Here is a 23,569-nt window from a genome sequence, read left to right on the forward strand (position 1 = left end):
AACAGAGCATGATTGATTCAGTGTTGTGACCTTCACCTCACGGGATTATCAGGGAATCTGTTCTTTGTTTAGATTCCTGGGCTAGATATTATATCCTTTAGCTTTTCTGTCAGCAAAAAGGGATAATTATGACAAAGTACCTGAAGTAAAGATTTTTTCAATTCATATTAAAAGTTCCCTTAAATTAAAACTTACTCCCTTCTTAAAAGGTGATTGATGTTTCTGATTTTTATTTTTCTTTGTTCTCAAGGAAGACCTTTACTACTGTTCTCAAAAAAATTTTGTAAATATTTCTGGGTTCTCTGTTTTGTGTTCATATGAGTAAGTTTTAAGAATAGGTGTAATACCTTTGACTTTTTTTGCACTAAAAACAATAGATACATAAATACATACCTACTTCTGCTTACAAAGTCTAAGAGATGAAGTAAATCACTTAATTTGAACTTTGGCTTAATTTTGGCTTGTCCTTACATATTTGCATTTATAAATAATCTCTTGAAAATGTATCACAAGAAATCATTAGCTTTGAAAAAGGAAATTTGAGAAACCTAATTTCTCATAAAGGCCAAAGGAATTATGGTTTTTAGCAAGAAAAGAGCCATTTGGATTAAGTTAAAGCATGCTTTAGCTTATCAAATTTAATAGTAGGTCCTATCTATGCTATGAACCTGTATCACCATATACTTTACATAAGTATCAAAGTGCTTTATAAAACTATCTTAAATATTATGTTAGCCAATAGAAATTTGCTCATGAAAATAGAAAAAGCATTTATGCAGAATTGGGAACTACCAGAATTTATTAATAACTTTGGGCCTATATTTATACATTCACCTTGGGTCACTTTCATTTTTTCAACTACTGACCTGCATTTTATAGGGTATGTTATCTGTTACATTATAAATAACATTCACAAAGTCTCAGGACAACCCTCATGAATATCAAGATCTATAGTAATGAGGGCTGGGGAAAGAGAACTCCATGTATTTTTTTATAAGATTAATTTTAAAATAGTAATATCTCATTCAAAAATAGATACTTGGCAGTTAGAAACTCAATCTCATTCATAACTGTGTTACTAGCACCTGGAGCTAGATGATAAGAAGGTTCTCAATATGTACTTCTTGATGTAAATGAAATTAAACTACGTGAATCAACAGTGAAAACCAGTTAGTTATCTTAACTTGGAACTCTGCTATAGTTTATTCTTATATCCTGTTTTTGGAACTATCACCTTGAAGATTATGGTAAGAATAAGAAGCCCATGTAGGCCCCAAAGGTCTGTTATAATATTCCCACTTACCTTGCTGGCTAATGCTTTTGACACTATTCTGTTGAATTGTATTAGGCAGTGTTCAGATTTTGTATTTGCCTGAGGCATGTGTGAGTGGAAGCCGTTATAGGGAACAATTGGGAACAAAGAGTGAAAAGGTACCTCAGAGATAAAATTGAGTCACTGACATATAAAACAAAAAGAATTCTTTTTTTTTTCCTTTGTCAGCCTTCACATATATTTTAAAAGATTGTGTTCATTAATCTGAAATAATCTGAATTGAAGAAGCTATTTCCCCTTGAGCTAAAAGCTTATAACACAGATTTTTATCTGTAAGTCACTTAGAGTGAAAAAGTTGGCTTAAAGCTCAACATTCAGAAAACTAAGATCATGGCATCTGGTCCCATAACTTCATGGCAAATAGATGGGGAAACAGTGAAAACAGTGTCAGACTTTATTTTGGGGGGCTCCAAAATCACGGCAGATGGTGATTGCAGCCATGAAATTAAAAGACACTTACTCCTTGGAAGGAAAGTTATGACCAACCTAGATAGCATATTCAAAAGCAGAGACATTACTTTGCCAACAAAGGTCCATCTAGTCAAAGCTATGGTTTTTCCAGTGGTCATGTATGGATGTGAGAGTTGGACTATGAAGAAAGATGAGTGCCAAAGAATTGATGCTTTTGAACTGTGGTGTTGGAGAAGACTCTTGAGAGTCCCTTGGACTGCAAGGAGATCCAACCAGTCTATTCTAAAGGAGATCAGTCCTGGGTGTTCTTTGGAAGGACTAATGCTAAAGCTGAAACTCCAGTACTTGGGCCACCTCATGTGAAGAGTTGACTTATTGGAGAAGACTCTGATGCTGGGAGGGATTGGGGGCAGGATGAGAAGGGGACGACAGAGGATGAGATGGCTGGATGGCATTACGAACTCAATGGACGTGGGTTTGGGTGAACTCCAGGAGTTGGTGATGGACAGGGAGGCCTGGCGTGCTGCTGTTCATGGGGTCGCAAAGAGTTGGACATGACTGAGCGACTGAACTGAACTGAACTGAACAGTAGGGTAGGACTGTAAGAGCTACAGAGGGGGGTAAGATTAAGGAGGAAATAGCTCATTACGGCTTATTTCTCTCCTCATTCCATAAAGGAAGCAGAAAGAAAGTGCTATAAGCAAAAGGCATGGAGCTAAAAACATGGGCCTACTAACTGTGCCACGCAGTTATGTTTGTCTGGGTGAGGACCTAGGAGCCTGGTGTATGGCGCCTGCAGAGCATGCTGGAAAGAATACCCCGGAGCCAGGTCATTAGAAGGTCTAGGTCATTGCCAAATTGATGAATGTGTGAATTATTTTGGTAGTTGCTAGTTGTGTGACCATATTTTCTGAACTAAACACTGGGCACGTGGGCTTAGCAGATGTTTGTAACCATTCTGAATATGAGAAGCAATCTGGAATACCAAAGAACATAGAATGATGCCGGGAGCCGGCATATTGCATATTGAGTGCATATTGCATATTGCATATTGAGTGCAGCACTTTCCACAGCATCATCTTTCAGGATCTGGAATAGCTCAACTAGAATTCTATCACTGCCGGGAGCAGGAGCTCCGCCCATGGCAAAGGTCATGAGAAAGGAGGCTCGGCATACGCAAAGGCAGGATCGAGCCTCAGGAGTCCCCCTGGAAATTCTCGAGCATCTACCCCCAAAACCAGAGTCTGCCTACTTTCTGCTTTGTGCTTTGACCTACACCTCTGACTTTACGGGGGGCTGTCCCCCACTACCTCTCTGAAAAAAGAGTTAGCTTACAGCTCCAGTTAATAATTCCTGGGTGTGACAGTGTTTAACCTACAAACTCCTTTGGAAATCCTCTAGCCTGCCTGAATAGGTTTTTCCGGCCACATGTGATTGTTCAGAGCCTCCCAACTGTGAGAGGCAGGAGATGTTCTAAACTGTCTAAACACAGATTCCTTTGAGTAGTTAAAAGATTGATTAGAAATTGTATTGGTGAAGGGTTTTTCACTTATTGGGCCAATGTTTGCTGCTAAGTCTCCATACTCCTTACCTACTGTGTCCTTGGCAGTGTATTGATTGATATAATGGGTGTATAGAAATGTAAGTAGTAGCCTCAATGTTTGTAACATTGGACCCTTGAGTTAATTCTTTTCTTGATTGAGCCCACCTCACCTTTGCCCTATAGGAATGCAGCTTTGTCCAATGCTTTTTTGGAGGCTGGTGCCTGACTTTGGAATAATCACCTTTAGAGAAAAATAAGTTTCTTAAAATGTTAACAGGCCTCCTGGCCAGAAGATGATGTAAATCACCTGAACTTTTGCATATGATAAGTTTGAAAGCCTGGCTTCGATTAGGACCAGGAACTGCTGTCCTTGCATGACTCCACCCCTTCCCCCATTATCCTCTATGCATAACTTAAGGTATAAAAACTACTTTGGAAAATAAAGTGCGGGCCTTGTTCACCGAAACTTGGTCTCCCCATGTCTCTCTCTCTCTCAAACTCGGGCTGAGTCTCCATCTGGAGCGTGGAACCTGCCATGCTTGCTAATTATGCCTGGGCTTCTAAGATCCGACCGGGGAGGCCTCAGTGTCTCCTCTCCTTCGGGAGAATGGAAGGACGCCTGCGGCCTACGTAAGTGGTGCAAACTTCTTGTCTTGAAGTTTTATTGGTCTCCCGCATAAACCAAGCTACTCAGCCTCTTTTCTCCACTGAATTTTCCTACTGAGCTATCCTCATTCTATTACTCTTTATATCCTTAATTAACATTTAATTAAGCAGTTGTTTCCTGATCCTCGCCTACGCCATGTCTCCTTCGAATACCCTGGATCAGCCGGGGCTGGACCCCGGCAGAATACTAAATTTTTTAATTGTTTTGGTAGCTTATAGGACTTAGAAGGTAGAATATTTGACATCAGAACTACCTTAAAAAAAGTCCGGTCCCAGAAATGATAAGAAGGCAGTGAGTTTGAGTGAACTCCGGGAGTTGGTGATGGACAGGGAGGCCTGGCGTGCTGCAATTCATGGGGTCGCAAAGAGTCGGACATGACTGAGTGACTGAACTGAACTGAAAGCCCTTAAAAGTAGAGAGGAATTGGGCAGTCTTTTTAGCAAGTTCTGGTTTGTCCTTTCCAATCACAGTAGCAAATATATATATATATACACATACGTACACACACATGTATGAATATATGGGTATACCTCTCCATTTGAACTCCAACCAAAGAGATTTGAATACAGTACTATAGAATTCTTTGCAAATGCCTAAGTCAAGATCTTTCACCAACATCATTGGACTCAGGGTTCCATCTCTAGGTGTAGCTGACAATCTTCACATAATTTTGTGTAATAAAATATAATTAAACATTTTTAAAAGCTAAATTAGATCCCTCCTCTCCTTGTCCTTTTCTCTCTCCTCCTCCTTTTCTCTCTCCTCCCTGAGTGTAATTAGTTGTTCCACACTTTTCCACGTCCACCATTTGGAAGAAGTTTGTGACATCCCAGTGACTTGATGAATACACTCTTCATTTCACTGCCTTTCCTATTGCAGTCATTTGTCTTAAAATGATATATGATATTAGAATTATGAAAGACAGCAACAGACTAAGCCTCAAAACATCCCTTTGAGTGTTCTTCCTCATGCTAGTTATATAGTCAGTTTCCCCCTTGTAAATTATTATAGTGAGGAATTTATTAGGGAAAACATCATTTAAAAATTTTAACAGCTGCTATAAACTGTCATTTGCAGTGCTCAGCTGACATTCAAACAGCTGCAATCTATGAGTGAGCTTTAACTTTCAGCTGCTGGAGGTCTTTCAATTCCTGTTCCCATGGAAATGAGGAGGGCTGGATGGGTGGAAGGGAAGTGAGGGCTGACTTACACATTTCCCCATACATTATTTTTCTTGCCTCCTCACAATTTCCATGGAAATGAGAGCGTAAGTGCCACTCCACCCCAAGCTTTGGAGAGCAATCGTTCATGTATAAACAACAGTGGACGGACCTTAAACAGGCATATAAAAAACTAATCTTAACCTTTCTTCCACCTGTGCAGCCAAGCCTACTTGCAAACATATTCTTATTTGATCTATTTTCCTGTTTAAAATGATTTCTTTTAGTTAACTTTTAGAAAGTTAGTTTGATATTAGCTTTTTTCAAAGTGAGAATTGTCTTAGACATACTGTCAGATATACATATATATCTGTCCTGCCTGTATTAAGCATTTAGTATGCATGATGTTTTTACTAATGTCTTTCCCCCCAAGATTACAGAAATGAAGTTCAGTTTATGAAACAGCATCTAATTGCATAGCATAAAAAGTTTCCTCAAATAGTCTCATTCTTATGCACTACTTTAGAAATTGCCCCACAGAGCAGAGCTAATTATTGGCTCTGTCAAACATATCAAGGAAAACTGCCATTTTTAATTGGTTATCACAGTCTTCTCATTTAGGTAACAGAAATATCCTATGTTAAGTGAATTTCTGTATCTTTCTATGTATCAGCTATCTGTCATTGTGTCTCCTATAATACCCATACTCAAGGAAAATATATAGGCACAGTTTTTATCTCTTTTTTTATTGCAATATTTTGACTACTTAACACAGTCCTTGTGAACCCTGAGACATGAAGAATGTGCTTAACCTAACAAATCTGCGTTAAGCATCTACTGAGTATTCAGCTTTTTGTTTCAATTAAAGCAGGAGATACCAAGTTTAAATAAGGCAGTTGTTTGTTTGTTTGTTTGTTTTTACCATAAGGCATCCTAATTGGATTAAGAAAATTCATGCCCAGGAAAAACTAATTATAGCCATATGTGATTGTTAAATAAGTTGTATAGACTAGTTTGAAAGAAGTTTTAGGAGGGAAGGGTTCTCTTGGCCTGACCAAAATGAGCAAGGAAGACTTGCTTTAAAGGCCTCTCTATTATTGGTTTTAATGGTCCTTCCTTTGTATTTCTACTGTCTCCTTTTATTTTTTTGTAATTTATTATTTTTTAATTTATTAATTTTATGGGTGCACCATGCAGCTTGTAGGATCTTAGCTCCCCAACCAGGGATCAAACCCAGGCCCTCTTCAGTGAAAGCGTGAAATCCTAACCATTGGACCGCCAGGAAAGTCCTGTACTGCCGCCATCTAATGAAGGCCTTTCCTCCTGAACTGTTTTCATAACTTTATAAGTATTTTTTCAGTTGTCACCTTCCTCCTTTCTTTATCCGCCTTTCTAGTTTAGCGTAGACACCATTTCCAGTGAACATTCTTACTAGCACATTTATGATCTTTCTGTGTTTTAAAACCTCACTGACTTCTTATCATTTCTGGGACCGGACTTTTTTTTTTTTTTTTAAGGTAGTTCTGATGTCAAATATTCTACCTTCTAAGTCCTATAAGCTACCAAAACAATTAAAAAATTTAGTATTCTATGTTCTTTCGTATTCCAGATTGCTTCTCATATTCAGAATGGTTACAAACATCTGCTAAGCCCACGTGCCCAGTTTTTAGTTCAGAAAATATGGTCACACAACTAGCAACTACCAAAATAATTCACACATTCATCAATTTGGCAATGACCTAGACCTTCTAATGACCTGGTTCCAGGGTATTCTTTCCAGCCTGCTTTGCAGGCGCCATACACCAGGCTCCTAGGTCCTCACCCAGACAAACATAACTGCGTGGCACAGTTAGTAGGCCCATGTTTTTAGCTCCATGCCTTTTGCTTACAGCACTTTCTTTCTGCTTCCTTTATGGAATGAGGAGAGAAATAAGCCGTAATGAGCTGTTTCCTCCTTAATCTTACCACTCTCTGTAGCTCTTACAGTCCCGCCCTACTGTTAGACTCTGCAATTTAAATGAAGACCCTACAGCCTACACAGTGTGATGTGTGTTAGTTTTAGTCTATACCTTGGACTTGATTAATATTTGAAGCACCCTGATATGGGAATGGAGAAGGAAATGGCAACCCACTCCAGTATTCTTGCCTGGAGAATCCCAGGGACAGAGGAGCCTAGTGGGCTGCCGTCTATGGGGTCACACAGAGTTGGACACGACTGAAGCAACTTAGCAGTAGCAGCAGATATGGGAATGGTAGTTGGTTGGCATTAGAAAAACGCCAATCAGGAGATAACTACTATAAATTCAACTTACTTATATTTAAATCTACACTAGAGGGTTTTCTCGGAGAAGGCAATGGCAACCCACTCCAGTACGCTTGCCTGGAAAATCCCATGGACAGAGGAGCCTGGTAGGCTGCAGTCCATGAGGTCACAAAGAGTAAGACGCAACTGAGCGACTTCACTTTCACTTTTCACTTTCATGCATTGAAGAAGGAAATGGCAACCCACTCTAGTGTTCTTGCCTGGAAAATCCCAGGAATGGCGGAGCCTGGTGAACCACCGTCTGTGGGGTCACACAGAGTCGGACACAACTGAAGCAACTTAGCAACAGCAGCGGCAGAGGGTTTTCTAATTAGCATAAAGGATGTCAAATAATTTTTCATTGGATTGGCTAGAAATACTATATGTAGGCCCCTCTGGCCTTGTATAGATTGCATGTAAGATTCTGGCAAGCTAGCAGTCTTAACACCTGCAGGATGGCACCTGCAGCCGAACATGCTGGGCTTGTTGACTACTACCTAACAACTGATGCTTCCTGCTTGGTAGAAAGGTAGTAGGGAGAAGACTTACAGCGGTGATTATCTCCAGTCCTTGGAGGCTATTGATGCCTACCAAAAAGAAAGAAAAGAAAAATGCTGATGAAGATAAAAAGAAAAATCCTGACACTTATAGAAAAGAAAAGTGAAAGTGTTAGTCACTCAGTTGTGTCTTGCTTTTTGTGACACCATGGACTATAGCCCACCTGGATCTTCTGTCCATGGAATTCTCCAGGCAAGAATACTAGAGTGGGTTGCCATTCCCTTCTCCAGGGGATCTTCCTGACCCAGGAATTAAACCCAGGTCTCCTGCCTTATAGGCAGATTCTTTACCATCTGAGCCAGCAGGGAAGCCCAATGCTTTTAGGTGGTCAATAGCAAAACCTCCCCGAGGACAATGCCTTCTTACATACTAGCTCCATTTTAAAGTTTGTCCTAAATTTCCTTGTAGATTTGTGAAAATATTCTCCTTTAAACTGTAATAGCAGGAGTCTCAAATTTAAATTATGGCATTAATCAAATTCTGTAGATTATTGTATTTCTTTTTTTATTGTAAGTTTCTTGATGAAAGGATTGTGTCATAGCTATCTTTGTATCCCATGTAGCATCTGGCATAGTGCCTTGTACACAGTAGATATTTGTTGAGTGAATGAGCACATACACACACTTCCCAATTCTATGAGGAACAGAACTAGCTTTGGGTCATGGGGCCACTGAGAGCCAATGTGTGAGTTCCCAGAGTTCCACGAATTCAGATTTAGAGTCCTCAAGGAGTCAGTAGTAATTGTCCTTGTCTGTAACTGTACCAGCTCTGGTTGTCCCATCAGTACAAAGACACACTGGAACTGTCATCAGCAGTAGAGGGAGGTAGCATTGTCTGTATCATCTTCAGAAATCCACACCTAAATGTATCTGTTTCTCTTTCTTTTTTTTTTTTTTTTAATGTTATTTATTTCGTTTATTTGGCTGTGCTGGGTGTTAGTTGTGGCATATCAGTCTAGTTCCCTGACCAGGGATCGAACCAGGCACCCTGAATTGGGAGTGCAGAGTCCCAGTCACTAAACCACCAGAGAAGTTCCCATCCTGTTGCTGTTTCTGCCAACTCTGGCTCTAGAAGCTACAGTTGGAAAAATCTTTAGAAAAATTATTTTTTCTTGTTTTTTATCTCTTAGCCAATTTGAGGCAGTGTATATAGCTAATCAAGTATATAAAAAGGTTAAAGTGACAACAGAAGACCAGGGAAAAGAAATTAAAAAGGCATAAGAATAACATATAAACATAAAACAGCAAAATAAAATGTTTTTAAAATGATAACATCATATACTAGTTCAAAGCCAGGACTTCAGATCCAGACTGCCCTGATTAGAATGAATAGCCACCTGGCTAGCTCTGTGACCTCCGGCAAGTTATTTAACCTTCCTGACTCTGTTTCCTCCTCTGTAAAGTGAGGGAAATTAATAGCACCTACCTCACAGATGTGAGGCGAAAATAAATTAATACAAGTAGAGTGCCTGGCATATAAGGAAGTGATACAGCCCAATCTTTGCTCTAAAGGCAGAGGAATGCTAATTTCAGTCCATTTGAAGTCCTTCTGTCTGTGTTTATACATTGTGCCTCAAATGAGTGATCTTCATGCCTTGAGTCTCCCACAAATTGGTGCTTATAGTCTCTTGTGGAACTTACCACATTCTACCCTAAATTATGCAATTATTTGTAAGCTGCTTAGAAGCAAAGACTGTCTTCTTTGTCTTCCTATTAGCACCCAGAAGAGTGCTTACATAATAGTCTGACTTACACAACGGCTCTTCAGTAACTCTTTGTGGAGCTGTGCAGGAAACAGCAGTAGGTTGGTCTGTGAGGTTGGTCCCTGGAGGCCCTGTACCTTGGGCTGGTGCCCGTGGACCTCTCACACCTCTTCAGCCTCAGCTAGCCATTTCTCTCCTCACTGTGCTCCAGCGGGCCTTCAGTCCCTCCAGCTGGCTTCATGGGCATGTGCCCTGCACGACTGCGTTTGGTTTAATGCTGTACTCTCACCTTGAAATTCTCACTTTTTGAACAGGCGGCCTTGATTTTTATTTTGTGTTGGTCCTGGCAAATTATGTAGCTGAGCGTGCTCTTTGCCATCCTATGCCCATCATTCCCTCTGCTGGGAGCACGCTCCCTCCCTACTCTTCACTGGCTGACTTAACTTTTTGTTAAATTGTATTATTTATTTATGGCTCCACTGGATGCAGGGCTTTTCTAGTTGCTCCAAGCAGGGGCTACTCTCTAGTTGTGGTGCTCAGGCTTCTCACTGTGGTGGTTTCTCTTGTTGGTGAGCAGGGGCTCTAGGGTGAGAGGGCTTCAGTAGTTGGGGCGCAAGGGCTTAGTTGCTCCATGGCATGGACATGTGGGAGCATCACAGACCAGGGCTTCAACCCGTGTTCCATGCATTGGCAAGCAGATTATTAATCACTGGACCACCAGGGAAGTCCCTGACTTAACTCTTCACTTCTCTTCAGCTTTGTTGTCATTCCACAGAGAAGCAATCAAAATTTAGAACCCTGTCCACTTTTATCCCCTAACCTTAACTTCTCCCTAACAGTGCTCACCTTATGTAAGTGCGCTCTTTATTTCAGTTGTGTGATCATTTCTTTGAAGACTTCCTCCCCACCAGACTGAGCACCTGGAGGGGCCGCACTGAGCATTTGTTCTTGGCTGGCTTTGCCTGCAACACTGTAGGTTATCAGTATCTATCTGTGGAGTGAAGGAGCAAATGGGAGGTTTTTAAAAATGCAAAGGAGGGATGAGTTTTTCTTCCCATGTTAAACAGTTGGTATATAAAAATGGCAGTGCAAGATGGGAGGGAGGTTCAAGAGGGAGGGGTTATATATATATACCTATGGCTGACTCATGTTGAGGTTTGACAGAAAACAACAAAATTCTGTAAAGCAATTATCCTTCAATAAAAAAATAAATTCAGAAAGAAAAAAAATGGCAGTGCGATTATCATGCATTGAGTACTCCTGCTGATGATTTGTAGCCAGTTTGACTTCCTTCCTTCCAGGGACTACCTCTAAGGTAGGTGACTACAGTAAAGGTTTCCGATTTCTCTCGCTTTCCCACTGCTTTCCTTTTCAGATAGTAGGGTATGGTAAAGGTGAATCTGAAGACAGACATACTCAGCCTGTTTTATACAACTGCTGTTTGGCATGTGTGTGTGTGTGTGTGTGTGTGTTTAATGTGGACCGTTTTTTAAAGTCTTTGTTGAATCTGTTACAGTATTGCTTCAGTTTTATGTTTTGATGTTTTTGGCCCCGAGGCATGTGGGATCTTAGCTGTAGGATCAGGAAGCCATGCCCCTGCATTGGAAGGCAGTCTTAACCACTGGACTGACAGGCAGGTCCCAGCATATTAGTCTTGAATTAAATTTTGTGTAGCATAAATATCTATAGCCTCCTGCCTACAGTGAATATTTTCAGCAAGAATGTGTATTTACTTCTGACCTAATTGCCAATGGCAACTGACATAAAAATACCGCTTCGGGGTTCTCAGCATCTGCAGTGCAAAGGCCAGCACTATTCCAGTGAGCGTAGCATTTGATGGTAATAAAGAACAGTGTCCTACATAGCTCTGCTATCATTCTTCCCCTCCTGTCTCATTGTCTAGTTTTAAATAAGCTTAATTAGCTCACTCTGAATACATAGCTGTATCAGCTTTCTGTGGCCCAGTTTGGGGACTACAGCTGGTTAATCTGCTCCCTGGAATCAGACCAATACCATTCCACATGTGACCAGATTTAGTGTATTACATACTACCTTACAGTCTTAATTTTTAGCACTGGGTAGCATTCAGTTATTTTTCAAATGCTACAATAAACATTTTCAGTGATATATTTCTCACCAAAATCTAAGAGAAAATAGAATTTCTATAATTCAGTTTAAAATTGAAGTTAACCAATATAGTGAGATAAGGATTTGTGTTGCTTTAAAGAAAAATAGGCTAAATGTCTTTTTTCTCCTTCAGATACAAAAATAATCTGAGAAAAAGACTTAAAAACTAATAGGAATGGTTGTAACCCTGTTGCAACTGTTGCATGTGGGTGAAAAAAAGAACCTGTCTTTTTTTTTTTTTTTGACAAATCTGTACATGCAGCAGGAGGAACAGAAAGAAACAAATAAGAGAACAGTATATAGAGAAGGGCGTTCTCAGTGAAACTGTAGGCCTCAAAAACTGTTCCATCTAAGCTCTGACTGATTCCAATACCTTAAGGTAATTTGCTTTAAGCTGTAAATCTCTTGAGTTGTTTATGCCTCAGTGCTTTTTTCAGAAGGCTGGGAGAGGAGGAAAATATATCATTTCAATCTGTCCCCTCTTGAGACTTTATGGAATTTTAAGCAGGCTTCTCTCAGAGTGAAACTCCCAGCTCAGTCACCTCAGGGTCTATTTGACCTTCCCTTTTTTTTCCTAGCTTGCCCAGAAAGTTCAGGGTGAACGTGTTTATAGTTTTCTGAAGGCGGCTACACACAGTCCCCTGGGGGCTTTGGATCTCCGACAGCTTCCCAGGCCGAAAAGAAATCCAGAGCTCGAGCTCAGCACATTGTACCCTGTACCATATCTCAGCTGCTTTCTGTTACTCTGGCTGATGAGGTATTCAGAATTGGAAATGTTGAGATTTCACAGGTCACTATTGTGGGGATTATCAGAAATGCAGAGAAGGCTGCAACCAACATTGTTTACAAGACAGATGACGTAACAGCTGCACCCATGGATGTTCGCCAGTGGGCTGACACAGATGACGCCAGTGGTGAAAACACTGTGGTCCCTCCAGAAACATATGTGAAAGTGGCTGGTCATCTGAGATCTTTCCAGAACAAGAAAAGCCTGGTAGCCTTTAAGATCATGCCCCTGGAGGATATGAATGAGTTCACCACACGTATTCTGGAAGTAGTCAATGCACACATGATGCTGAGCAAGTCGAACAACCAGCCTTCACAGGGAGAGCGCCTATCAGCAATCCAGGAATGGCTGAAGCTGGGAACTTCGGTGGGAATAACTTCATACCAGCAAATGGCCTCACTGTGGCCCAGAACCAGGTGCTGAATTTGATCAAGGCTTGCCCAAGACCTGAAGGATTGAACTTTCAGGATCTCAAGAACCAACTCCAACACATGTCCGTAGCCTCAATCAAGGTAGCTGTGGATTTTCTAAGCAACGAGGGACACATCTGTTCCACCGTGGATGATGATCATTTTAAATCCACAGATGCAGAATAACTGGATCTAATTGGGTTCCCCAGATATTTTCCAGTTGGACCTTTTTTTGCAGCCTCTTGTCTCCAGCTGTGCATATAATCTACTTCTAGGAAGTAGATTTCATCTATAAAAGATCTCAACTGACATCCTTTTGAAACTTACTACTACTCTTCTGTGTTTTTGATGGGCTTCCCTGGTAGCTCAGATGGTAAAGCATCTGCCTACAATGCGGGAGACCCGGGTTCGATCCCTGGGTCAGGAAGATCCCCTGGAGAAGGAAACGGCAACCCACTCCAGTATTCATGCCTGGAAAATCCCATGGACCGAGGAGCCTGGTGGGCTACAATCCATGCAGTCGCAAAGAGTCGGACACGACTGAGCGACTTCTGTGAGTCTGTGTGAAGGTGTTGATAGTTCTGCTTTGTGCTGGTTAAGATGGCACATATCCTAGGTTCACTATCTCCCAGTCAGCTGTTAAAATAGAGCATCTCCGTCATCCTGCAGTTGCTTCACTCAGCTAGCTGCAGCAGGTGGCTGATACAGCTTAGCAAGGCTCTTGGGTTTGAGAGCCTTGTGTGCTGGGTGGATGACAGACACATAACATACTGCAATGAAGGCTTTACCTTTGGTGTCGGAAAGGCACTTTACCTTGGGGTTGGTGATTACTTTGGTCCCTCTGCGTGTCACTTAGTCTTCCTCAGTCTGCTCAACTTACTGAATGGACATAATAAACCCAGCCCAAATGTGACTGCTGGGTTTTTGGCCTGTGCATCTTGTTGAGGGTGAACCATGGAAGAGCAAGTTGGGGTGTAGGGGATGGGTTGTGTCTCCTGATTGAAAACATCTCAAATATGAAACATCCAAAATACATGAAATTCACAGTGGATTATGTAGATTGAGCTCAGTAGAAGTCTTGGGCTGGGTACTATAAATTTGGAAGTTGTCAAAACATGAATAATAAAGAAATTACCTCCAGGTATTATTTATTGATAGGAAAGCTCTAGAGCAGAAGTGCCAAGAAGTTCCATATAAATAGTACATAGATTAGATTTATAGACCTGGAGATGAGAAATTAGAAATGAACAGATAAGCAGTTTCTATAAAATGCCGTGTCTCTTAGAGTTGCTACAGTGCTGGGGCCAGACAGATTATATTAGAACATGGTAAAGAAAGTAGAAATCAATATTTCAGAAGCTTTCATAGATACTCTGATGGGCACACTACATTCAGGAGTAAGCCACAAATGCCGGAAAGTGACTCACATCATACAATTATTCATGAGTGAGAACAGGAGCCTGTCACAGGAGTGTGCACCATTAGGCTTGAGTAATTGGGGAAGCTGAGCACGCCTGACGAAATGAAAGAATGTGCAGCATTGTCGACCATGTGTGAATTCAGGAAAAGTGTGTCGAGTAATTTGATGTCTATAAACATTGGGAGTTACGTTAGAATTACAGCAGGAGATGAATACATTTCTTGGCCTCACCCCTTAAATCACTGTATTCCTTAAGTATTGGAGTACAGCTAATGTTAGCAGAGGCTCGGGGCTGGGGTGGTGGTGGGGGGTAGGTGAAATGGGTGAAAGGGGGTCAAAAGGTACAAACTTCCAGCTGTAAATAAATAAGTCACAGGGATGTAACGTACAGCATGGTGTCCATAGTTAATACTGTATAGCATATTTGAAAGTTACTGAGAGAAGAGATCTTAAAAGTTCTCATCACAAGATGAAGTGAGAGTAACAGTAGAGACGGATGTTAACTAGACTGAATTTGGTGATCATTTTGCAGTGTGTACAGATATCAAATCGTACATCTTGAAACTGATAGCATGTCATATGTCAGTTATACCTCAATAAAAATGAATGCAGTGAATAATCATTTATAGGCTCTTATGTTCTCTGAAGGTTTCCCCTGGTTGTTGTTCAGTCACTCAGTTGTGTCCGACTCTTTGCGACCCGGTGGACTGCAGCACGCCAAGCTTCCCCATCCTTCACCATCTCCCGGAGCTTGCTCAAACTCATGTCCATTGAGTCGGTGATGCCATCCAGCCATCTCATCCTCTGTCATCCCCTTCTCCTGCCTTCAATCTTTCCCAGCATCAGAGTCTTTTCCAATGAGTCAACTCTTCGCATGAGGTGGCCAAAGTGCTGGAGTTTCAGCTTTAGCATCATTCCTTCCAAAGAACACTCAGGACTAATCTCCTTTAGAATGGACTGGTTGGATCTCCTTGCAGTCCAAGGGACTCTCAAGAGTCTTCTCCAAGTACCCTGGGGTGGAGAGGTGGGGGGGTGAGGAAATTAACTGTTTCCCTCCTCCTAGTACTAAAAACTCAAAAAGAGTCAGGGCAGCTTCTTTGGCTGAACACCATGAGGAGGGTGAAGTGAAGCCTGAAGGACATGCCCCCTCTTCTCAGATGTCTTCTCTTGATTTCTTCCCAGTTATTTCATTCTAAGTCCTTTAGGTTTCTGCGAACTTACTATTAGAATTTTGGTTGCCACTGATCCACTTTCTGTTCACAGATCTTGATGGAAGTGACTCAATTAAAAATTCTCAGTCTGAGCACTGGCCCCCCATAACCAAGAAATGTGGTGCTATACTACTTTTTTTATGTTTTTCTCTATCCAGTGATTAATATATTAAATTAGAATCATTGATGTTTAGTTTAAGAAATTATCTGAAGTAAGAGCAGTAGTACATAATAGTTAATACCTTTGGCCTGTTATTTTTTAGGCACTCAGACCTCTGACAGTCAGGAAAATATTGACTAGATCTTATCAGCCTTTTTAAAACATAGTGATTTACTTTGCCAGCATTTGTATAGATTAGTAAATAGTTTTGTATTTGTTTTTGAAATAAAGAAGCAGATTCATCAAGCCAAAAATAAATGCCTCTTACAAGTGAGTGGCCCCTTGTTAAAAATTAGCAAAGGGAAGTACAGGAATGTTTGATTGGCAAGGAAGTTTACATAAACCAGTCATAATGAAAAATCCTTATTGAGGTGCTCTCCCCCTTACCCCAGCAAATTTCTTCTTGATCACCCTTGTACCCTTATGAACATCTGCTGTTGGACTTATGAAACTATATGGTAATTAGACACATAATTAGCACTATGTCTAGCCTGTCAACTTCTCAAGAAGCTTTGCCTCAGTCATCTGGTCCCAGGCAGTAGATCCAAGTGGTCGAAGAGGACAGAGTTTGCAGGCAGACTGCCAGGATCCCATTTCTGACTCCATTTAACCAGCTATGTGATGTTGGGCAAGTTACCTCTCTTGGGCAAATACTCTCCAAGTATTACTTGGATTTTATTTGTAAAATAAATTTTTTTTAGTTTATCTTAATTGTTGGGAGGCTTAAATATAGTTTTCTAATATAGAGTTTTCTAAATTATACCTCTAAAACTATTAGGAAAGTCTCTGGCATGAAGGCATTTCATGTTTTTCTTAATACTGATTACTACTGATCAAAGGCCTTCCCTGGTGGTCCAGTGGTAAAGAATCTGCCTGCAATACAAGAAATGTGTGTTCTATCGTTGGGTCAGGAAGATCCCCTGGAGAAAAAAATGGCAACCCATTCTAGTATTCTTGCCTGGGAAATCCCATGGACAGAGGTATTCAAAATAATGTAATAAAAATATGAAGTGAGGTGATAACCTAGATGGGCATGATTAGTGAAGTAAAGATTATTAAGACAAATTCACCTAAAATTAATTGATATACAAAAAAAACTTGTATATACATATGTATGTTTTCTATCAGAGTTATATAAAAACAGGAAATCAGTGCTTTAAATAAAAAGGACAGAGAGCATGGGAAGTGGAGAATGTTGAACATACAGTAGTTGCTCCAAGATTTCAGTTACCCTGCTGCTGCTGCTGCTGCTGCTGCTGCTAAGTCGCTTCAGTCATGTCTGACTCTGTGCGACCCCATAGACGGCAGCCCACCAGGCTCCCCTGTCCCTGGGATTCTCCAGGCAAGAACACTGGAGTGGGTTGCCATGTCCTTCTCCAATGCATGAAAGTGAAAAGGGAAAGTGAAGTTGCTGAGTCGTGTCCGACTCTTAGCGACCCCATGGACTGCAGCCTACCAGGCTCTTCCATCCATGGGATTTTCCAGGCAAGAGTACTGGAATGGGTTGCCATTGCCTTCTCCGTCAGTTACCCTAGTCAGCTGCAATCCTGCTGCTGCTGCTAAGTCGCTTCAGTCGTGTCCGACTCTGTGCGACCCCATAAACGGCAGTCCACCAGGCTCCCCCATCCCTGGGATTCTCCAGGCAAGAACACTGGAGTGGGTTGCCATTTCCTTCTCCAATGCATGAAAGTGAAAAGTGAAAGTGAAGTCGCTTAGTAGTGTCCGACTCTTTGCGACCCCATGGACTGCAGCCCACCAGGCTCCTTCGTCCATGGGGTTTTTTCCTAGGCAAGAGTACTGGAGTGGGGTGCCATCGCCTTCTCTGGCAATCCTAAAATACTAAATGGAAAATTCCAGAAATGAACAAGTGAAAAATTCATAAGTTTTAAATTTTGAGCTGTTCTGATTAGGGTCCACTATCCTGCTGCAGTCCTCCCAGGATGTGAATCATCCCCTTGCCCAGTGTATCCACACTGTGTTCCCACCAGGAGTCACTTAATAGCCACCTTGGTTATCAAATCAGCAGTCTGGTATCACAGTGCTTGTGTCCAAGTAACCCTTTTATTACAGCGTGTGATGATTGTTCCATAATTATTACTGTTACTGTTTCTCTGTATAGGAAAAAATAGAGTGTATGTAGGGTTTGGTCCTGTCTGCAGTCTGACAACCGGTGTGGATGAGAGGGAACTACTGTATTCTTATTCATTCTTCACCTTCTGTATCTCCTACTGAGGCCAGCTTGATTAACCTTGAGAAAGAGTAAAGCAAGTTAGTAATTACAGTCATTCCTCAGTATCCATAGAGAATTAGTTCCAGGACTCCCCATAGATACCAAACTCCATGAATACTCAAGTCCCTTACACAAAATCGCATAGTATTTGCATATAACCTACACATATGCTTCCCTATACTTTAAATCTCATTGTTCAAGTGCACAATTACATTAAATTTATGTAACTTAAGGGAAAAGATACCTATACTACTCTTGAGATAGTAGGTTGTTTAAATTTTAATAATTCTTAATGACTTTCTGTGTTTTTAATTAAAACTACTTACCGAAGAGGTTTTTTAATATTACATTCCCTAAAATACAATCAGTTTTTTCAGTTTCTAAAACCACAACTGTCTATTTTCTTTGATTATCTCATAAATGACAGGAGTTTCATATCAGCTCTCCTTCCTCCTCCACCTTTTTTTCCCTTTTTACTTTGTGCCAATCACAGGTGGATGCTCAATATCACCCCACAGCACAAGATAAATAAGCCTGGAAGGTTTCCTAGCAACATATTGTTCTGGGAACCTGCTCTATTTTCCTGAACAAGATGAAGCCAAACATCCTAGAATCTCAGCCAGATGGGAAAGGATTAGCTTACTGAGGGGTGTTTAATGCATTTTTTAAATATTTCACTTTGAAATGAACCTCTTAACATAAGTAACAAGATTGACTTTTAAAAGGACACTCTTTTACATGTTAACAAAAAACCCTCAGTCATAAATAGTTTCAATTGAAAAAAAAAACAGTTTTAGAAGAAATTCTCTAGAGACAAGCTTATAATATGTAATTGACTTACTGGTGAATGAATCCATTTCAGAACCATGTAGAAAATGCTTCCTCCTAAGACTGATGTTCCTGGGCTTCCCAGGTGGCACTAGTGGTAAAGAACCCACCTGCTAGTGCAGAAGACAAAAGAGACTTGGGTTGGATCCTTGGGTTGGGAAGATCCCCTGGAGGAGGGCATGGTAACCAACCCACTCCAGTATTTTTGCCTGGAGAATCCCCATGAACAGAGGGACCTGGCGGGCTACAGTCTGTAGGGTACAAGACAGACATGACTGAAGCAACTTAGCCCGTGTGCAAGACTGATGTTCAACCTGGTACCCAGTGGTACCAGTGTCAGCTACACAAAAATATTTACGTATTGTATAATACTTCCTTCTCATCTTGTGGGTAAGTGGCTGCTGGAGTAGGCTTCCTCCTCCTCACAAGTCCTTTCACTTCTCCCCTTGACCCCGCCTCCTAGGGACATCGGGGAAACCCCTCTCGCTGCTTAAAACACTGGGACTTCTTCCTTTTTCTCCCCAGCTTCAGGCAACTGCAGTTCCAGTGATTTGCCACTTCATCTTGAGAATCTGTTTTTGGTTTTCAGAGTTTATGATAAGTACAGAGAAAAGAAAACTGGATAAAATTGTCCCTCTCAAAGTCAAGAAAAATAATGTTGTTGCTGTTTTGTTAGTACATGATCAGTTATATTTTCCTCATTGTTTTTCAGTGATCTTAAGGCCGTACTGTTGGCAGGTGGCATTTTTCTGCCTTGCACTCACGTTGGTCACAGTGTTTTGTTGAAGGTCTCTGGAGATGGAGTAGTAAAGATTAGAGTTTCTTATGCCAGTATTCAGTAATGGTTTTGCAATTCAGTTAACATGCTTGAAAGCATCCTTTCTTCTTGTCTTCCTGGGTAGGCAGTCCCCATCAGCCAAATGAATATTGTCGTCATATTGTTGAATGATTTGCACTACCTGATGGGCTTGGACTGTGTGAAACTTCCCAGTTGTGATGAAAAGCAGATAATTCCAGCACTCACAGTGTGCCTGGATGGGAAGAACAAAATAATTAGAATAACCTAGTGTCTTTGCTTTTTATTTAACAAATTCTCTGGCCAAATACGAGAGAATTGAAACAATCCTTATCCCAGGATACCATAAGTTTATTTTATTTTCCTTCTGCTGCTTTCCATCCTCTCTTTCACCCTCTCACACACATATTTACATGTTTTCTAAATGCCAGGTTTTGAACTTGACAAAAAGCAATCTGTTGAGGGCCTCCTAGGGGCCAATTACTTTGGTAGATGTCATGATGGAGGCTGAGGAGCATCAACACATGGTCTTTGCCTTCACTCAGTCCCCAAGAATTTAGCCAAGTAACACACTTGTTTTCATTTTAAAACTTTAGCTTCATGTTAGGACCTAAACATTAAGGGGAGATTTTGATGTTTAAAGGAATTCTGTAAATTTTGATTGATGAAGAATAACCTAAAAGTAGACTTAGTCTATTATATAAAATATATGACAGATTCTAATGGATTAATTTTTATAATATTTTCTAGAAACACTGTTTTTAAAAATCCCATGAACCAGGCATTACTTTAGATACTTTATGTCATTTAATTCTCTTGACAACTGTTATGAAATAGAAATCGTTTGCCTACCAGTTCTAGAATCTGCTTTCTCTCCAGTATATAGGTTCCATTAAAATTTTTTCTTTGTTGCTCAGTCTTTTTATAAAATAATAATTATGATTTTTAACATGGCAGAAGAATGAATTTTACTTTAAGAAAAGCAGTTAACAGAAGCAATAGCACTGTTAGGTACGTTAACAAGAAAAAGGGATGCTATGTCAGCAGTGCTATGGAACAGACAAGGGCCAACTACAACTTATTTTGGTAAATAAAGTTTTGTTGGAACATGACCACACTCATTTGTTTGCATATCACCTATCTGCAGTTTTTGTGTAGTAACAACAGTGGAGTTGTACCCTAGACCGTATGGCCCACATAGCCTAAAATATACACTATGTGGACCTTTACAGAAAAACTTTAAAAGTGCAAGTGTTAGTCACTCAGTCATGTCCGACACTTTGGACTGTAGCCTGCCAGGCTCCTCTGTCCATGGAATCCTCCAGGCAGGAACACTGAAGTGGGTAGCCATTCCCTTCTCCAAGGGATCTTTCCAACCCAGGGGTCGAACCCAGGTGTCCCGAATTACGGGCAGATTCTTTACCATCTGAGCCACCAGGGAGTCTAGATTTCCACCCTACATTGAGTCAGGTGTCCTCCTTTAGAAAGCCAGAGACTTCATTGGGAAATACATCAGAAAATGGTTTCCTAAATGATTTTTTTCTAACATGGTTTTCCTCTCAACCCTGCAGGTACCGACCAAGAAGCTAAAGAAATATGAGAAAGAATATCAGACAATGCGAGAGAGTCAGCTGCAGCAGGAAGACCCAATGGATAGATACAAGGTATGGGAGACACAGGGCACCTATTTGAGCCAATATCCTCTTTCCCCTAGAGCCGCAACTGGGGGACATTCGTTCCCTGTATTCCTTCTTGATTGATGTTAACTGTGACTTTGCTCAATGTCCAGGTATGTTTACATCTCAGGAGACTCCTGAGTAGCCAAACATAATATTTCTTTTCTTTCAGTTTGTATATTTGTAGGTGACTTCACCTGTTGCATTTATACTGGGAGTCTTCATAAGAAGCTGAAAGAAAGGGAAAAAGAAAAGAGAGAAAGTGGCTATCAACTACTTTCAAAAATGAGAAAAAAGAAAAATGGCAAAGTATGGTTTTAGCTGTGCACGGTACATCCACAAAGACTGTTAGAAGGCGAACTGTTCCAGGACTGGCCCGATAATGTTTCAGACTCACCCCTGTCTGGAGCCAATGTTAAAGATACAAACTCATTCAAAAGTAAAGAATAAAAACCACAAAGGTATATTGAGCATAGTCATGGTGTTTGTCGCAACATTTATTTCCACGAACAAGTTTATAAAAAACAGTGACATTTTACAGAGTGCAGTTCCAAAATCAAAATGATTCAGTTTAATATCCCAGCTAGTTGCAGTATTTTTAAAAAACTAGGCTGGTTATAAAGATGTCCTCAATGGTAATTACCAACAGTTTCCATAAAACAGTGTTGGGGAAATACTGACCCCACCCTTACTTTTTTCTGACTGAAATATTAGTGTCTCTCTTCAGCATGTTTTGATTCTTCAGATTCCTACAGACATATAATGATTCCCTCTCCACATCAGTACATTAGGATAAGAGAATACTGCATTCATACACTGAGTCCCAGCGAAGCTGAAACAACTTGCCCCAAAAAGTACAGTGATGACATCATTAATTAAACCACTCACTGTGAGATGACTTCCACTTCTGTAACTAGAGTTGCTTTTATGTAGTCAGAGAGCTGGACACAGGCCACTGCAGTCATGCAGTCTATCTTGTTTCTGTTGCTGAACTGAACAGCATGGAACGCTGACATAAGGGAGTGGTGGAAGGCATGTATGGATTCTGTAGTCAGATCTGAGTTCAAAACCTGAATTTCTGAAAAAGGGACAGGATTTGGAGTCCAAGTTGGGGATTTTAACCCCCATGCCACTGTTCAGCATCTTAGACTGATTACTGGACCTCTTCCCCATCTGTAAAACGTGTAGTGTACACGTTTCCTTGAAGGATTGTTGCGAAGATGAGGTACGTTGTATGCAAAGTACCCAGCACATAGTTGGTGTTCAGTAAATGGTTGTTATTAGCCTTATTAGGCCTGCTGCCTCTAATTACCCAATTATTACTAGAATACTATCCCCTTAATTTGTGTCTGCCCCACCAGTCCCTCACTTATCTTTCTCCTAATTCTCCCAAGTATTGTTAACCTAATAATCTAACATCTGTGTGTTTCTCCCTTTGTTTATAAAACTGGCTGACAGTAGAATCCCACTGCTATGCAGAACTGTTACCATATAAAGTACTCATAGTTGGAAGCTAATTTCTACGCCTCAATAAAACCAATTTTAATGTAGCTTATGTAGCATGCTGCTGTAGAAAGCTTTGAAGTAGTAATTAAAAAATATTTTTAAGAATCCAAAATAAAACTCTCCTGCTGCTTGCATCATTCTGATTTTCTTATTGCTGCCATCATTCTGAGTGAAGTCTGGGAAGGGTGCTTTAAATAGAAGACAGGGGAATGAAAGACTAAAATTGTGTATTCAAATTCAGTCTGGAACTGAACTTGTTATTGTTTCTTATATCCTTTTTGTGTCAAAGCAGGTACGTATAAGTGAATAGTACAATGTGTATTATAATTTTTTTTTTAAAGTGACTATCATACATATACTATTGATGTGTATAATTTTTACTGAGGAATCAAAGTAGAATTAAAGTTTTTTTTTGGCGTTTGTTTTGAACACAGGTACTACTTTTTGGCTTAAATGCTCTATTTATGTATATAAGATATCCTCTATAGCTATTTTTGTATTATTGTAATAACTTTCTAATGCATCATTCAGCTAATATTCCTATACCCTTTTAATAATGTCTAAAAATTTGTACTGGAGATAAACTTGGTAAAGTTATCACATTATAATTACATTTTCAAGGTGACAATTGAGCGCATGGTTTTCACCCATCAGGAGATTTGTTCTTTCAGATAGTCAATATCTAGTTTAAGAAGCTAATTACAGTTGTATTCATTAACTTAGGAAAGTATCTTGGAAAATA

At 40.4% G+C, this 23,569-nt stretch overlaps 1 protein-coding gene, 1 long non-coding RNA gene and 1 pseudogene across 12 annotated transcripts in view; 2 read left to right on the forward strand and 1 right to left on the reverse strand.

Annotated features, from left to right (window-relative positions):
* LOC129653506 (replication protein A 32 kDa subunit-like) overlaps positions 1-13,464 on the forward strand; it is a 51,801-nt pseudogene extending 38,337 nt beyond the window's left edge.
* The window catches only part of RABGAP1L (RAB GTPase activating protein 1 like), a 742,566-nt gene that overhangs the window by 684,032 nt on the left and 34,965 nt on the right, over positions 1-23,569 (forward strand). For 7 of the 11 annotated variants that reach the window (XM_055582718.1, XM_055582716.1, XM_055582717.1 and 4 more), the window contains one exon: positions 21,217-21,309. In XM_055582718.1, coding sequence (XP_055438693.1) covers positions 21,217-21,309 — 93 coding nt within the window. Of the gene's footprint in view, positions 1-3,730; positions 3,918-19,046; positions 19,240-21,216; positions 21,310-21,493; positions 21,784-23,569 lie in introns of those variants that run through there. The other 4 variants (XM_055582720.1, XM_055582728.1, XM_055582724.1 and 1 more) reach the window with 3 other exon arrangements.
* On the reverse strand, positions 17,854-19,393 carry LOC129653240 (uncharacterized). Its single transcript, XR_008714997.1, has 3 exons — positions 19,208-19,393; positions 18,863-18,959; positions 17,854-18,039 (listed from the first exon to the last, which is right to left on the reverse strand). It is a non-coding gene; the product is annotated as an uncharacterized LOC129653240 (long non-coding RNA).

This window comes from Bubalus kerabau, chromosome 5 (assembly GCF_029407905.1).
Source record: "Bubalus kerabau isolate K-KA32 ecotype Philippines breed swamp buffalo chromosome 5, PCC_UOA_SB_1v2, whole genome shotgun sequence".
Taxonomy (NCBI): Eukaryota; Metazoa; Chordata; class Mammalia; order Artiodactyla; family Bovidae; genus Bubalus; species Bubalus kerabau.